This window comes from Trachemys scripta, chromosome 24, assembly GCF_013100865.1.
Source record: "Trachemys scripta elegans isolate TJP31775 chromosome 24, CAS_Tse_1.0, whole genome shotgun sequence".
Taxonomy (NCBI): Eukaryota; Metazoa; Chordata; order Testudines; family Emydidae; genus Trachemys; species Trachemys scripta.
Window position 1 is genome coordinate 11,144,085 of NC_048321.1, and position 15,998 is coordinate 11,160,082.

General features: G+C 52.5%; 1 protein-coding gene across 4 annotated transcripts in view; it reads right to left on the bottom strand.

Annotated features, from left to right (window-relative positions):
* LOC117869783 (SLAM family member 8-like) overlaps positions 1-15,705 on the bottom strand; it is a 21,496-nt gene extending 5,791 nt beyond the window's left edge. Inside the window, exons 1-3 of one of the 4 annotated variants that reach the window (XM_034756878.1) lie at positions 15,260-15,705; positions 14,873-15,169; positions 1,999-3,106 (exon numbers count right to left, since the gene is read on the bottom strand). In XM_034756878.1, coding sequence (XP_034612769.1) covers positions 2,964-3,106; positions 14,873-15,169; positions 15,260-15,569 — 750 coding nt within the window. In that variant the 5' untranslated portion in view covers positions 15,570-15,705 and the 3' untranslated portion in view covers positions 1,999-2,963. Of the gene's footprint in view, positions 1-1,998; positions 3,107-6,807; positions 7,188-12,580; positions 13,504-14,872; positions 15,170-15,259 lie in introns of those variants that run through there. The other 3 variants (XM_034756877.1, XM_034756879.1, XM_034756880.1) reach the window with 3 other exon arrangements.
* Between the last annotated feature and the right edge of the window lie 293 nt (positions 15,706-15,998).

The window sequence follows — 15,998 nt, forward strand, 5'->3', positions numbered from 1 at the left end:
CCACATCCTTAGGGCCTGATCCAAAGCCCCTGCAGTCGCTGGGGAGGGGGTGTCTTCCATGGAGGTCGGTGAGCTTTGGGTCAGGCCCTCATTGAACATCGATGTAAAAGGACTGGCCGGCTGGTGTGCGTTACGCCACTGAAAACTGAGTTACCAGGTGAATGGCTTTTGTGGGGTGACTGGCCCTTTAAGTGGAGAGGGGTCCATCCAGCCCCACCTGTGACCCACTTTGCTCAATTTCTCCACCTGGGGAGGTGAGCTAAGTTCCATGTCAGGCAGGTCATGTGGCTAAACCAGATCTTGGAGGGTGGGTGGGTGTGTGTGTGTGTGTTGACAAGACAAAAGCCTGGAGAGACCCAGGCTAGGAAGCTGTGGGAGTTGCTTCTCCATAGAGAAGGGGAAGCATCAAAGGTGCCCAGGACAGGCTGACGAGGACATAGACCCCCAGGCAGGAGGGGATGGGCCCAGCGTGAGATGGGGGCAGAAGAAGACTCATGTGTTTGCTTTGGACTGGGGTCCCCTGGAAGGGCTGGACTTTTCCTTTAATGGCTTTGCTGGAGGGGCAAACTCCCGTTCCAATCCAGCCAGGCTGGAAGAGAAGAAACACAGGCAGTGGCTAGCCCGGAGCCAGACCAGGTAGGCGGCATCGCTGCAGTGGGGTATCCAGCCCAGAAACTTGGTTTCCCCTCAATGTTCCCTTTTGATTTGCAGTTCACTGTTAAACAACAAACGCACCTGGAATGACTGAACCCACCAGCCTTGTATCCAACCCTGCGCACACGCATTTTACCCCAGTGCTCTCGTCCCATCCAAGAGCGGCTGTGGTTTCTGCACACTCGGAAGGACTGGAGTTTTATCGGTAAATGTCTATTTCATTTTTATTAATGGCTATTAGCCAGGATGGGTAAGGAATGGTGTCCCTCGCCTCTGTTTGTCAGAGGGTGGAGATGGATGGCAGGAGAGAGATCACTTGATCATTGCCTGTTAGGTTCACTCCCTCTGGGGCACCTGGCATTGGCCACTGGCGGTAGACAGGGTACTGGGCTGGATGGACCTTTGGTCTGACCCGGTACGGTCGTTCTTATGTTCTTATGTTCCAATGATAATTATTCAAATTTACAGCTAGGCCAGGTAAGAAAAATGCTGCTTCAGAAAATATTAGAATTGGATTGAAGGCTGTTTACGTTGTCAGCCTGGCATGTCAAAATGACAAGGACAAAGCTGTGTATTCTGTCTTCTGGTAGCCCCGTCGGTCCTGGGATATTAGAGAGACAAGGTGGGTGAGGGAACGTCTTTTACTGGAGCAGAGAGACCGGCTCTGGAGCTACACAAGAGCTTTTTGAAAGCTTGTCTCTCTTGCCAACAGAAGTTGGTCCAATAACAGATGTTTCCTCCCCCTTCTTCTCTCATGATAAAGCTTTAATGTTTTGCATCTCAAGGTCTGTCATTAAATAATTACTTTCTGACCCCCATCCCCCGATGTCCTGGAACTGTGAATATATAAATTGATAAACACTGAAAAATGCTTAAAACCCATAATCCAAACACCACAGGAAGCTTGAGGGGTCACTAGGCTGCTGTCAGCCCAGTCAGCTCTGCCCGCTGCACCTGTAGCAGGGCCAGGATGGAAGGGAAGGAGCAGGGACCCAACAGCCCTCACGGGGACAGGGGAGCTGGGCTAGGGATTGGAACTGGGAGGCCTGACTGGGCCTCCCTGGGGGGACAGAAGGCCCTGACAGGGGACTGCTTGGAAGTACCTGGGATGATTCCTAACGCAAGGCCCCGGAGGGGCAGGAGAGCGACTGTGAGCTGAGTCCAGGGGGTGGGCAGACGGGTAACGGAAAAGGGGCAGAGAACTCAGCCGAGCTGGAACAAAGGCTCCTATATCTTGTGTGTGGTTGGACTCTGATTGCCTGGAAGTGGACTGAGCGTCTGTGTTGGGATATATATATCAATATACGTTGTGATTCATCTATCCATGTAATATGTTATAGGACATTGAGTATGAATGCCGCGTGCTTGACATGATTGTGTGCGTTGCAAGCTAGCAATCGAAGCAAGGACTTAAGGTCAAGGACCATTAGAACTCTTTGTGCAAAAACAATTTTATGTTCTGAGAAAAATACGGAAAATCCTCAGAAGAGAAAATAACCCCAGCTGGACTGATGTAAAATTGTCTACGAGTTGGAGGAAATGGCACGCCTCGGATCATGGCGGCCCGCCCAGGATTGTCTCTCTGGAATTGTGTGGGTAGAAGCCTAGTAAACAAAGGCAAAGAACCGATGATGCGACGGAATGGACTATAAATGGACTCCTATGATTTCTGCAAATCGGAGTCATTTATTGATCCGGAGTCCCATGTGGATATAGATGTGGTTTACTCCGGCTCCCTGCATCTTATGATCTTATCCTGACGGAAGGAACCTCGACTGGCCATCGGGATCATTCTGACTTTTAGACTCGGGTATAGTATGTTTAGGGTGTGAATGTGCAGTGAGTAAGGTTTGTTTTGTAATCAATGAAGAGTATTTAGAGTATTATATACCAACACTGTGTCCGGTATCTGCTTGCTCCCCATCCCACAGGGAGACCTCGATTGTGGGTCTAACACCTCTACTGAGCCAGCCAGAGAGCTGAGCCAGGTGAACCGTCCCAGCAGGTGGGGAAACTGAGACTGGGGAAACTGAGGCAGGGCACCGGCAGCCCGTGCCCAGCCAGGAGGTGGTGGCAGCCCATTCGCAGTCAGGTTTAGGGGGCTCTGGATGCTGAGTTTCACTAGTCCCGACCTCCCCATCTGAGTCCCAGCACGGCAGGGCAAAGGAGCAGGGATGGGTCCAAACCCAGGCCCATCGACAGCTGTGCTGCTGTGGTTCCCGTTCGCAGTAGGGGAGTGAAAAGACCCCGTTGCAGATGCAGACGTCGCCCCACACAGCCAGGAAAGCTCCTTGCATTGGCCCTTTGGCTCAATCCAGCCTCACTTTGTCCCGGGTGAGGACGTGCACCATGACGATGGCTGTGACCAGGGCTCCCAGCAGGAGAATCCCCTTCATGTGGCAATGGGTCGCTGTGCTGCTTGGCCCCGCTGGGACGTCAGTGCTCGGGAAAACTGAAGGAAGAAACGTGACAGGTTAGTTCATGCGGGGAGCGATGGGTGACGCTCTGCGGTTGCTGCACCCACAGAGTGCAATAGGGGAAGGGGCTGGGGCGCCTGGGAACCCGCGCCCCAGGCTGCAGAGGTCTCTGCCAATCTGACACAGGGGCAAATTCCTTCCATCCTGACCCCAGCTCCCCGCCATTGGATCTCGTTGTGCTCTCTTCAGCTAGATTAAAGAGCCCTCTGCGATCCGAAATCACTGAGACTTGGAGGCTAAGATCCAGTCACCTGCCAACCTTCTCTTAAACTAAATAGATTGAGCTTCTAAAGTCTCTCCTTGTAAAGTGCATTTCCCAGACCTCAGATTCTTGGTGTAGCTCTTTCCTGAACGCTTTCCAGGTGGACAGTTTCTATATTAAAAGAACCTGGTGCCTGGGCTCACAGCTCAGCTGTCATGACAGGGGGCGGCCAGACCCAATCTGAGCCAGTGGCAGCATGACCCAGCACACAGGGTTGCAAGGCCCAGAACAGGAAGCTGGGCCCAGCCCCACAGGACAGGAGCTGCCTCTGTGGGGTGCATGTGGGGCAGGCTCACTCTCCCATCCCCCTGGCCAGACAGTTCTGCTGCAGGGGGGTCTGGGCTCCCTCGGTGGGGTAGGAGGAGGCAGCTGCGAAGGAGGAAGGGAAGGACAAAGATGCCGGGTCTCTGATTTTGGGGGACCCCCTCTGAATTTGGGGTGGGGAGACTTTACTCACCATTTCCTCCAAACCCGTGATTTGTACTAAACTGACCACGACTGTGCGGTGATGTGTCGATACCCTGCCGCGAGAAAACTGCAGTCCTAGCCAGAGTTCTCTGGCCCCGTCTCTGTGGTATCCGCACCTCACTGTCTTCAATGTCTCCATCCTCCCAGCACCACCGGGACAGTGTCACTTGTCCTGGGTCTGTACAGCACCTAGCACCGGGGGCTCTTGATCCAGACTGGGACTCCCAGGCCCCATGGCCATGCAAAAACAACCCCCACTCTCTCCATTTTACAGCTAGGTGTAAGGGGACTGTTGCCCCCTTACTAACACTCAGTGGGGGGGTTTGGTTGCTAGCTCCCAGCACTAAAAGGGGCGGGGTCGATGGGAAATCAGGAGTGTGAGACTGACAGTCCCCAGGAACAATGGGGAGCGGCCAATGCTCCAGGTCAGCCTGATTGACAGGGCCGGCAGCTAGTCAGGGAGTCAGGAGGCCGGGGGGGTCCCGTCCTCCGGGTGAACTGGAATTGCCTGGGTCAGACAGAGTGGGGCAGAGCTAAGGAGAGGGCAGGGGCCCGAGCTGAGCTGGGGAGCAGAGCTGCAGCCCCAAAGCCAGAGCACGGCCCAGTGAGAGCAGAGCTGCCCTGGGAGCAGAACTGCAGCAACCAGAGCCAGAGGGGCCAGAGAAGCAGCCCAGGGAGCTGGAGGCAGAGCAGCAGCAGCAGCCGGGCTGAGGCCGAGTGGAGCTGGAGCCGGAGCTGAGGCTGGAGCAGTCCGGAGCCGTGTGCAGTCCGAGTGCGGGGAGCAGCTGGGGAGAGGAGGGGGACCCTGGGCAGTGGGCCCAGCACAGGGAGACGTCTCAGCCCAGAGGCCCTGCAGGCCAGACTTGGAGGGGGATCATAACCCCGACCGGGCGGGGTCGACGCTGGGAAGAAGGGTCCTGCCACCTAGAGCCTGAGAGCGTGTGGCCACCGCCCGAGCAAGTGTCCGACCCGCAGCGTCTCTGCAGCACGGCCAGGGCCTGAGAAGGAGCCTGGGACCTCCAAGGAACAGACTGACCTGCCCGGACGTTCCAGAGACACTGGTTGTGATGTTCCCGGCCACAGAGCAGGGTGATGAGTTTCTTTTAACTTTTCCCATTTTTCCTTATTCTTTTTTAAAATTAATTGTTAATGAAACAGCTTGTATTTGCTTTAAATTGTATGAAATGATCCGTGGGTCAGGGAGGTGCCCAGTGCAGAGAGAGTACCCCGAAGTGGGGACACCCTAGCCCCTGTCCTGGGTGACCACACCAGGGTTGGGGGTCGAGCCCCCCAGGAATCCTGGGCCCAGCCTTGTCAGGGTTTACGAGGACTCTGCCAGACAGGAGAGTGGAAGGGGAGCCCTCAAGGGCAGGGAGGCCTCTGGGTAAAGGAAGTGGGAGCGAGGACTTGGATCCTTTCGCTAGCCCACTTCACCGGGGTAGTGCAGAAGCCAGGAAAGTTCCCCACAATAGCAGGACCATTCCCCCGCTTACATAGGGAACAGAGGCACTGACAGATTAAGGCCCAGACCCGCAAAGGTATTTAGATTCCCCACATCCAGTGGGACTTAGCAGCCTAAATAGCTTTGAGAATCTGGGCCCCAGGGACTTGCCCAGGAGAACATAGCGAGTAAGAACAGGGAAGCCAACACAGGTCTCCCAAAGCCCAGTACCCTAACCACTGAACCAGCCTTCCTCTGAGCCTGAGCTGGGCGCTGAGAAGGAATCGTAAGTTTCCTCGGTTGAAACAGGATCTCACTGGAAGCAGGAGACCCCATCATGGGCTGTGTCGGACCCTGGGGTAAATTCTAGCTCTGACGAATGCAGAAATTTACAGGCTGAATCCAGAGCCTCTTCCTCCTACTTTTACTCAGGCAAAAATATGACTGACAAATATATTATTAAATACACCTCTATCCCGATATAACGCAACCCGATATAACACGAATTTGGATATAACACAGAGCAGTGCTCCGGGGTGGGGGGTGGGGGGGCTGCACACTCCGGCGGATCAAAGCAAGTTCGATATAACGCGGTTTCACCTGTAACGCGGTAAGACTTTTTGGCTCCCGAGGACAGCGTTATATTGGGGTAGAGGTGTACATAACAAGTGGACACAGAACGGACTGCTACTGTAAGGCCCTCTTATGCTGCTAGAGGAGAACAAAGTGGCCCCAGTGTTAATGACAATCAGGCTCCCATCTTGCTTATACTGAGGAATATTTACCTGTGGCTGGGGAGTCACACAATGATTTGACATCTACAGTGTCTGCGTCCCAGCTGACTCGGTTACTGGCGTTACATCGGTAGAAGGTGTCACTGCTGTCTGCATTAATCACTACGTGCAGCAGGGATTGGTGCCCAGGGAGCTGATGGTCCCGGTCAGACGGGATCCGGGACGTGCCTCGGGACCAGTCATAGGTGACTCTGTCAGCGCCAGGCACGGAGCAGGACAGGGTAACGTTGCACTGGCCGAGCTCCGCGTGGGCAGAGAGCACCGTGAGGTTTGGCTGCCGGACTCGCTCTGAAAGGAGAGATCCTGGTGAGAGATGCTGAGGAAGGCGGCTGCCGTCAGTGACACACACTAGGGAAAAACGTGATCTTTGCTACTCACCAAACACAGACACACGGAACTTTGTGATGTCTTTACGGCCTCCTCCAATGTCAATTAGCAAGGTATAGAGGCCACTGTCTGACTTCTTAACGGGATCAATCTGCAGTGAGAGATTCTCAGGGTGGAAAGTGACTCTGTTGATAAAATGTGGGGATNGACCCCATCAGGGGCTGTGTCAGACCCTGGGGTAAATTCTAGATCTGACGAATGCAGAAATCTACAGGCTGAATCCAGAGCCTCTTCCTCCTACTTTACTCAGGAAAAAATATGAGTGACGTATATTATGAAATACATAACAAGTGGGCACAGAATGGACTGCCGCTGTAAGGCCCTCTTATGCTGCTAGAGGAGAACAAAGTGGCCCCAGTGTTAATGCCAATCAGGCTCCGATGTTGCTTATACTGAGGACTATTTACCTGTGGCTGGGAAGTCACACAATGATTTGCCGTCTACAGTGGCTGCGGCCCAGCTGGCTCGGTTACTAGCGTTACATCGGTAGAAGACGTCACTGCTGTTTGCATTAATCACTACGTGCAGCAGGGATTGGTGCCCAGGGAGCTGATGGTCCCTGTCAGACGGGATCCGGGACGTGCCTTGGTACCAGCCGTAGGTGACTCTGTCAGCGCCAGGCACCGAGCAGGACAGGGTAACGTTGCACTGGCCGAGCTCCGCGTGGACAGAGAGCACCGTGAGGTTTGGCTGCCGGACTCGCTCTGAAAGGAGAGATCCTGGTGAGAGATGCTGAGGAAGGCGGCTGCCGTCAGTGACACACACTAGGGAAAAACGTGATCTGTGCTACTCACCGAACACAGAGACACGGAACTTTGTGATGTCTTCACGGCCTCCTCCAATGTCAATTAGCAAGGTATAGAGGCCACTGTCTGACTTCTTTACTGGATCAATCTGCAGTGAGAGATTCTCAGGGTGGAAAGTGACTCTGTTGATAAAATGTGGGGATGACCCAAGGTCAGGGGGATCCGTTTTATTAAATGTTACAATCCGATACGTCTGTGCTGAGTCTAGTGTAACCTTCCAGGTCATTTCTGCCCACGGCTCCGGCAATTTCACTGGCTGTAACTGAACCGATTCCCCTGCAATTGCAGCCACTTCCATTTCTTTACAATCTGGGGATTCAAAAATACAAAAAGCAGGTGAGTGAAGGGTTAACTGTTTCCTGAGCTCATCAGTGAAACATGGGCTAAAACAAGACCATTCTTAGCCTGGTTTCAGGTGAATTTGAAGCTGCTCAGAAGCGCTGAGTAGACAGCCCTGGAGAAGGAGGGCTCTGTTTATCCACAGAACAGGTATGGAACAGCTGCTATGAGCCTCCCACAAACCTGACATGACGCGACCGTTCTTGGGTGAGAAGGGACACCTGTATTCAGATCCCATGTCGCTCTCTTGGAATTGTGCCATAGCTGGATTTAAAATAATAATCCCTAGCGCTCATATATCCCTTTTTATCCGTAGCTCTCAAAACAATTAACAAAGAAGCTAGAACAGCCTTCTTTCTATCTTTCAGATGGGGAAACTGAGGCACAGAGTGGTGTAATGACTTGCCCACCGTGACCCAGTCAGGAATAGAACTCAAGTCTCCTGGGTGCCAGCCCAGTGCTCCTTAAAGGTTTTCTCTATAGGCCAGCTGCAGCTGGGTATTTAAATATTGGAATAATGGGCCTTAATTCTAATCGGCATTGGGTGTAACTGTAATTTGCACCCATTTCTAGGTCCTTTACATGGTGGGCCCTTAGTGTGACTGAGCATCAGGCCCAGAAAATTCCAAGTTAAGATTTCCAGAGGGAACGCACTTTTCTTCCAGACCAAAGCGTTTTTAATGATTATATTTGTTATTTACCGTATTATGCCGGATGGGCCAAATCTTGCTCCCATTTACACGCGGGTGTAAATCTGGAGTAACCCTTCAAAGGAACCATTTCACGTTTCCATTTGTGTAAAGGGGAGCAGAATGGGAGCCAATATTTGCAGTGTCGATAATTTAATCTTAACTCGTCTGAAACTATTCTTATTAATATTCAGTTTGTGATTGTTTTCTTTCAATATTCTTTTTAATTAGGAGACTATTTATTCAATGGGGACAAGAAATATAATTATTTTAGATATTTTCCCAAAATGACAAACCACTTCTAGCAGGAACCTTGGCCTTTTCCCAAAAAACTGAATAGTATTTCAAAACAGAATATTGTGAAAAAAATTACAATTTTTGGATATTTTTATATGGAAAATACTAAGCAAAACTATTGAGTGCCTTGGTGGTTCTGTGAACTTTTTGTTTTTAATTTTCATTCTTTTTTTTTTCCAAAATAGCAACATTTGATTTCTCTCTGAAAATAACACTTTCCAAAATTACCAAAAAAAAAAAAAATTATCAAGGTCTAGAAATCATTTAAATTCATTCATTTCAATGAATTCCATGGCACATTCACAGAAAAATTATGGGAGAAAAATTGAATGGTCAAGTTTTCAAATTTGCTGAAATTTCTGCAGACTTTTTTTATCAGCTCTAGTTGCAATTTAGAAAACTTCTGGAATTATTATTATTTATTATAATGACTATAACGCAGCAATTCCTCGGAGTCCCACTCAGGGCTCCGGCTCCAGATCAGACATGGGGGAGAGAGACCAGGGAGCAGTAGGAGGTTTTTTTGTGGTGCCACCACTAGATGGGGACAAAGACCCGCACCGTGCGATAGCCAGTGAAAAGCTTTTAAAGATGTTTTTCTGCATAGACTCCAGGGTGACTGACGCTTGTATGACAGCCCCTTGAATGGCCACAGAAATATTCTTGTCAATGTCTCCACGTAGCAAATGATCTGCCAGGTGCTTTAGCGGCCGGGTCTCTGCTGTGATGGGAACCTCAAAGGGCTGAGAAACGCGACTGGCATCTCAGGGTCCTGCCCCAACCTCTCCGTAGCCCTTAGGTCGGCAGGAGAGGGGAGCTTGGGCCCTTCCTAGGGCTGGTAGCTGCTGGCAGTCGCTGGAACAGTATTTCTGTGTTTTTCAACATCCCCACCTGTGGTAACGCCTGGGGCCAGGGCGCGCACAGGCAGAAGTGAAACTAAACAGAGGCTGAGAAGATCCTGGGCCTGCTTCTCCATCGCTCTGCACTTTGCAGGGCCGTTTCCTGCAGTGCAAAGCAAGTGTGAAATGCCGCCATTGTGAAGCGGGGACATTTCACACCCAGGGCAATGAACATTTCACACCCAGGGCAATGGAGGATCAGCCCATTCTAGGGCTCCATTCCCCAGCGGGCTTGGAACATCTCAGCTGTCGCTGGTATCGACTCAGAGAATCAGGCCGCGCAACCCCAGCCCCATTACTCTAATCAGTGAGTTGCATCAGCCATTCTGCTTCCACTCCCTCCTCTCTCCCCTCCTGAGCTGGGCTCTCTCTCTCTGTCCCTCTCTAGTGGCCTGTGTAGTTTGGTGGCCCTGCTGCGGCTCTGTGTGCAGGTCACGCTCCGGGCCCCGGCAGTCCCTGTGCAGGGGGTGGGGAGCTGGGAGCAGGAAGCACTAATCCGTGCAGACCCCCCTGAGCAGCCACCAGGGCTCAGTGCATCCCCTGCTGCAACATGGCCACCTCGCAGGGGTCCTCCTCTGTCCTCCCTGCAACGCTGTTCTCCTGACCCCTCCTTTTCCCTCCCCCAAGTCCTCCTGTCTCCCTGCCCCAGAGCCCCGCATCGTTCTGTGCTTCTCCTTTCGTTATCCCAACCCCCCCTCCATCTCTTTCCCTCCCAGTGTCACCTCTCTGCCCCCTGCTGCCGGGGGATGCAGGCCCCAAACCCAGAGACTCTTCAGGGCCTGCCTACCCCTCTCCCGGCCACCCTGGGCTCTTCAGGGTCTGGGCAGCGTCCCACTGGTCTATCCCCCAGCTCCTGGAGACTACGATGGTGACCCAAGCGCAGGGTTTGCAGGGGACGCGTTTGTCACCGGTGTTTTCCTGCCCTGGAATTCAGACAGATCACTCACCTACGGGCTGTAAAACCAGCAGGAGGAAGAGAAGGGAAGGCCGTCGAGGTCCAAGCATCGTGGCAGTGCAGGACGGGACAGGCTGCTGAGCCAGGAGTAATCGGTCTATAGAGCGGATATCCAGACCAGCTGGGCAAAGAGCTCGGAGTGGTTGGACAGGAGGATCTTGTGAGTCCCCTGCTGAAAGGTCTGTAGATAATCTAGCCCCCAGGTGGTGAGCAAATTCCCCTCACTGTTTTTGGTGGAAACCCGGCAGCTGAACGGGCGCAGTCCGGCTCCTAAGAACTCTGCAGAGCAGCTGAGATTCTGCGTGTGTCAGACTGAAACTGAGCAGGGTCTATGGAGAGGGAAGGTTTTGTTGCTCTACAGAGGAAGTGATGTAGCGTCAACAGGATATTTGGAGTTTTGAAAGCTTGTTTTTTAATGTCCTCATAAGTAGCAGCTTCAAAGAACTGTAGTGTGAAGCAACCGCTTCCTATGAACCCTTGCATTTGGCCAACCCCCCAATTTTCTATATTAAAAGAACCCACACCAAACCAGAGCCCATTCCGATGGGAAACATTCAACCGGCTCCAGTTGTAACGGTCAGGGCGTTCGTGACCTAGGAAAGGACCTGCCTGGGCAGCCAGCATCACCGCACTCGTGCAATGGCAGCTTTGCAGAAAGGGGCCCGGTTTGGTGCTGGGGCAAACACGTGTCATGGACTTTACGGGGACAATTCTGACTGAGCGCAGGGGACAGGCCAGGAGTCTCCTAGTGTAGAAGGGAGGCAGCATTGCCTGGTGGTTAGAGCCCTGGGCCAGGAGACTTGGCTTTGATTCCTGGCTTGGCATCTGGGTGATCATGAATAAGTCACGTCCCCGCCCGCTGCCTCGGTTTCCCCATCTATAAAGAGGGGGAAATGATACTGACCCACTTTGTAAAGCACGTGGAGATCTACTTAGAAGAGCAGGTATTCTTGTTCCTGGCAAAAAATAATTTTTTTTTTTTAGTAGGGGCCAGGAGTGAGTGTTGGGAGTTGCATTCAAGGGACAGCTATAAGAGAGCAGAGTAAAGGGAACCTGTTCCCATTTGTGACACTCCCCCCACCCCCATACACACTGGTTGCACCCATCCCTGGGTCGGTGGCTCATTAGTGTCTCTGGGCTCTGGTTTGTACTGGTAGAAATGGCTTTTCTAAATGGCCGTTCACAGCCCCTCCCTCCTCCACGAGGCGGGCTGGCTAGTATCACCCCAGCTGGGTGTGACAGCCTGGCTTAGGGGTACAACACTGCCACGCGGTGCTGGATGGTCCGATTTCCCAGCCAGCCGTCGGTAGCATTTTCATTTGTAGCCTGATCTCCTCTCTCAAGACTGGGGTACGAAGGGGCCACCGCAGGCATTCTGAAAAGCCGTACAATCCCAATGTGCTTTTCTAAGTTTGGGGAGTGAAATGCCAACATGGAAATGCAGCCTCCTCTGGGGTGGAATGGGCCAGCTGTTCAGCGGCAACTCTGCCCCAGTGAACAGTGTTTAGGGGCGAGGACGCCTCCACTGCATCTAATTAAACTGGAGGGGAATGCAGGGCACCAATGTAATTCCCCAACACTTGGATTTAGCCCCAGGCCCAACACCTCGACTGTAGCAAAGTGCCCTGGGATCCTTAGACAGGACCAACAGCACTAAATAGCAGAACCTCGCCCTCTGCCCACTGTGACGTGCTCCAGGGTGTAATCCGGACTGTGGAACCCCTGTGCCCCCTTTAACTCTCCTGCCCAATCTGTCTCTTACACTGCTCTGCCAGTGAGCAGCGAACCCCTCCAGGCTCTGGTCACTCAGCCATCAGCGTGCAGAGGTGCACCCAGCAAAGTTACCTGGACGCTCCCCCGAGCCACTCCTGAACTGCATACAGGGAGACCCCAGCAAATTCCCCCGGCCTTGCCCCCCAGAAATGTGCATCTTACACTGCTCGAGGCCTTCTTGATCAATACAAGCGCATTAATAAGTTCGCCACTCGGTCAAAGGGTAATGGACACGCCCCAGCCTCTGTCATCTGAGCAGATCCCCCAAACACTTTAGACAAACTCACTGGTTTAGATTAAACATCGAAATAAGTTTATTAACTAAAGAGAGAGATTTGAAGTGATTATACGTGGTCGGCGTAAAGGTCAGTGTTGGTTACATAAGAAATACAAAGTAAACCGGCATCCTAAATCCTGAACTTCATCAGGCTAAGCAAGATTGGAATCAAACACTTTTTCTCATCCTACAGCACGTTTGGTCCCTCCCTCCCCGAGTTCAAGGAGATTTCTCGTTGTCTTCCCAATGATCTTTCTGCCAGATGTCGAGATGGGGGAGGAGAGAGAGAACCCACCCAGGATGATGTAATTACCCATCATTTATAGGGTTCTCCAGGTATTGGAAAAGTCCATGCTGTGTCCTGGGGTTTGGCCGCCCCATAGTGTACGTGCCGAGTGACTGTCTTTGTTTACAACTCCCTGCTGTAGAATACCTGGGGACGGCTGCTTAACGCCTGGCTGGGTGTCCGTCACTCTTTTGATATCTCTGAGGAGCTGCTCTGTGGGGGTTTCCCAGACTCACAACGTATTTCAGTCTCCAACCTATAGCAAAATCTCATAACTTCATACACAGTGAGACTTGCATTGCAACAGGACAGTAATGCTCAACAGATTGTAACTTCCCAAATAATACCTCCCCAGGCAGACTTTGTACAAATCTGTCATAATCCTGTAACCGTGGTGTCTATGTGGGTACAGGGGGAAACGTGGGGTATGTCACACCCACGAAACAGAAATCCTCGGTGAGAACACGACAGATTTACCAATGGCTAAAAATGCAGCAGTGGAACCCACGGAGCTGGGCCAGCATCAGTGTAAACCACCGAGCTCGGCGACAGCTGCTGCCGCAGACCTTTCTTCTCCCTTTTCATCCGGCCCCTGCCCGTCTCTGGTTAGGACGTGAGTCGCTGCCGTCATGGCGACCATGGCCCCCAAGGCCAGGAGCAGCAGAATCCCCTTCACGGCGCAGTAGGACAGCGAGGGGCCTGGAAATGAACAGACGCGATGGCAGGGGGTGGAGGAAGAGGCTCGGGTGCAGATCAGCTTTGTCCATTGGAACTGGGGCTGCGGGTTTGTCACAGGGGCAAACGTGTGGTGCGGCCCGGTGAGGAGGAGAAGAGTGGTGGGGTGTTGGAGCCCTGAACTCACCCCGCAGTGGGGGCTCCTGTCCGGTGGGGCTGGGCTCAAGTCCTGGGCATGGTGACCTGGTGTCCGGGCTCGCAGCACAGCTCAGGTTTGGCACAGTCATGACAGAGAGGCGGCCAGACCCAATCTGAGCCAGTGGTGTCGCCGCCCAGAACAGGAAGCTGGGCCCAGCCCTGTGGGACAGGAGCTGCCTCTGTGGGGTGCGTGTGGGGCAGGCTCACTCTCCCATCCCCCTGGCCAGACGGTGCTCCTGCAGGGGGCTCTGGGCCCCTCGGTGGGGTTAGCAGGAGGTAGCTGCGAAGGAGGAAGGGAAGGACAAAGATGCCAGGCCTCTGATTTTAGGGGACCCCCTCTGAATTTGGGGTGGGATGGCGAGACTTTACTCACCATTTCCTCCAAACCCGTGATTTGTACTAAACTGACCCTGACTGCGCGGTGACGTGTCGATATCCTGCCGCGAGAAAACTGCAGTCCTAGCCAGAGTTCTCTGGTCCCATCTCTGTAGTATCCGCACCTCAGTGTCTTCAATGTTTCCATCCTCCCAGCACCCCCGGGACAGTGTCACTTGTCCTGGGTCTGTACAGCGCCTAGCACCAGGGGCTCTTGATCCAGACTGGGGCTCCGAGGCCCCATGGCCATGCAAAAATAACCCCCCCTCTCTCCATTTTACAGCTAGGGCACTGAGGCACTGAGAGATTAAGGCCCAGACCCTCAAAGGTATTTAGATTCCCCATAGCCAGTGGGAGTTAGCAGTCTAAATAGCTTTGAGGATCTGGGCCCAAGGGTCTTGCCCAGGAGAACATAGCGAGTAAGAGCAGGGAAGCAAACGCAGGTCTCCCAAAGCCCAGTACCTAACCACTGAACCAGCCTTCCTCTGAGCCTGAGCTGGGAGCTGAGAAGGAATCGTAAGTTTCCTCGGTTGAAACAGGATCTCACTGGAAGCAGGAGACCCCATCAGGGGCTGTGTCGGACCCTGGGGTAAATTCTAGCTCTGACGAATGCAGAAATCTACAGGCTGAATCCAGAGCCTCTTGCTCCAACTTCACTCAGGCAAAAATATGACTGACAAATATATTAACAAATACATAACAAGTGGGCACAGAACGGACTGCCACTGTAAGGCCCTCTTATGCTGCTAGAGGAGAACAAAGTGGCCCCAGTGTTAATGCCAATCAGGCTCCCATTTTGCTTATACTGAGGACTATTTACCTGTGGCTGGGGAGTCGCACAATGATTTGACATCTACAGTGTCTGCGGCCCAGCTGACTCGGTTACTAGCGTTACATCGGTAGAAGGCGTCACTGCTGTTTGCATTAATCACTACGTGCAGCAGGGATTGGTGCCCAGGGAGCTGATGGTCCCGGTCAGACGGGATCCGGGACGTGCCTTGGTACCAGCCGTAGGTGACTTTGTCAGCGCCAGGCACCAAGCAGGACAGGGTAACGTTGCACTGGCCGAGCTCCGTGTGGGCAGAGAGCACCATGATGTTTGTCTGCCGGACTCGGTCTGAAAGGAGAGACCCTGGTGAGAGATGCTGAGGAAGGTGACTGCCGTCAGTGACACACACTAGGGAAAAACGTGATCTTTGCTACTCACCAAACACAGAGACACGGAACTTTGTGCGGTCTTCACGGCCTCCTCCAGTGTCAATTATCAAGGTATAGAGACCACTGTCTGACTTCTTAACGGGATCAATCTGCAGTGAGAGACTCTCAGGGTGGAAAGTGACTCTGTTGATAAAATGTGGGGATGACCCAAGGTAAGGGGGTTCCCCTTTATTAAATGTTACAATCCCATACATCTCTGCTGAGTCTAGTGTAACCTCCCAGGTGATTTCTGCCCAAGACTCCGGCAATTTCACTGGCAGTAACTGGACGGATTCCCCTGCAATTGCAGCCACTTCCATTTCTTTACAACCTGGGGGTTCAAAAATACGAAATACAAAAAGCAGGGGAGTGAAGGGTTAACTGTTTCCTGAGCTCATCAGTGAAACATGGGCTAAAACAAGACAATTCTTAGCCTGGTTTCAGGGAATTTGAAGCTGCTCAGAGGCGCTGGGTAGAAGCCCTGGAGAAGGAGGGCTCTGTTTATCCACTGAACAGGTATTGCACAGGCACTATGAGCCTCCCACAAACCTGAAGCAACCCTCTGTAAGGGCGAGCAGGGACAGCCGTATTTAAATAGCATGTCGGTCTCTTGGAACGGTAACAGTTTGTGTTAAAATAATAATCCCTAGTTTTTATACAGGACTTTTCACCAGTAGCTCTCAAAACTATTCACACAGGAGGTAAAACAGCCTGATTGCTATCTTGCCAATGGGGAAACTGAGGCACAG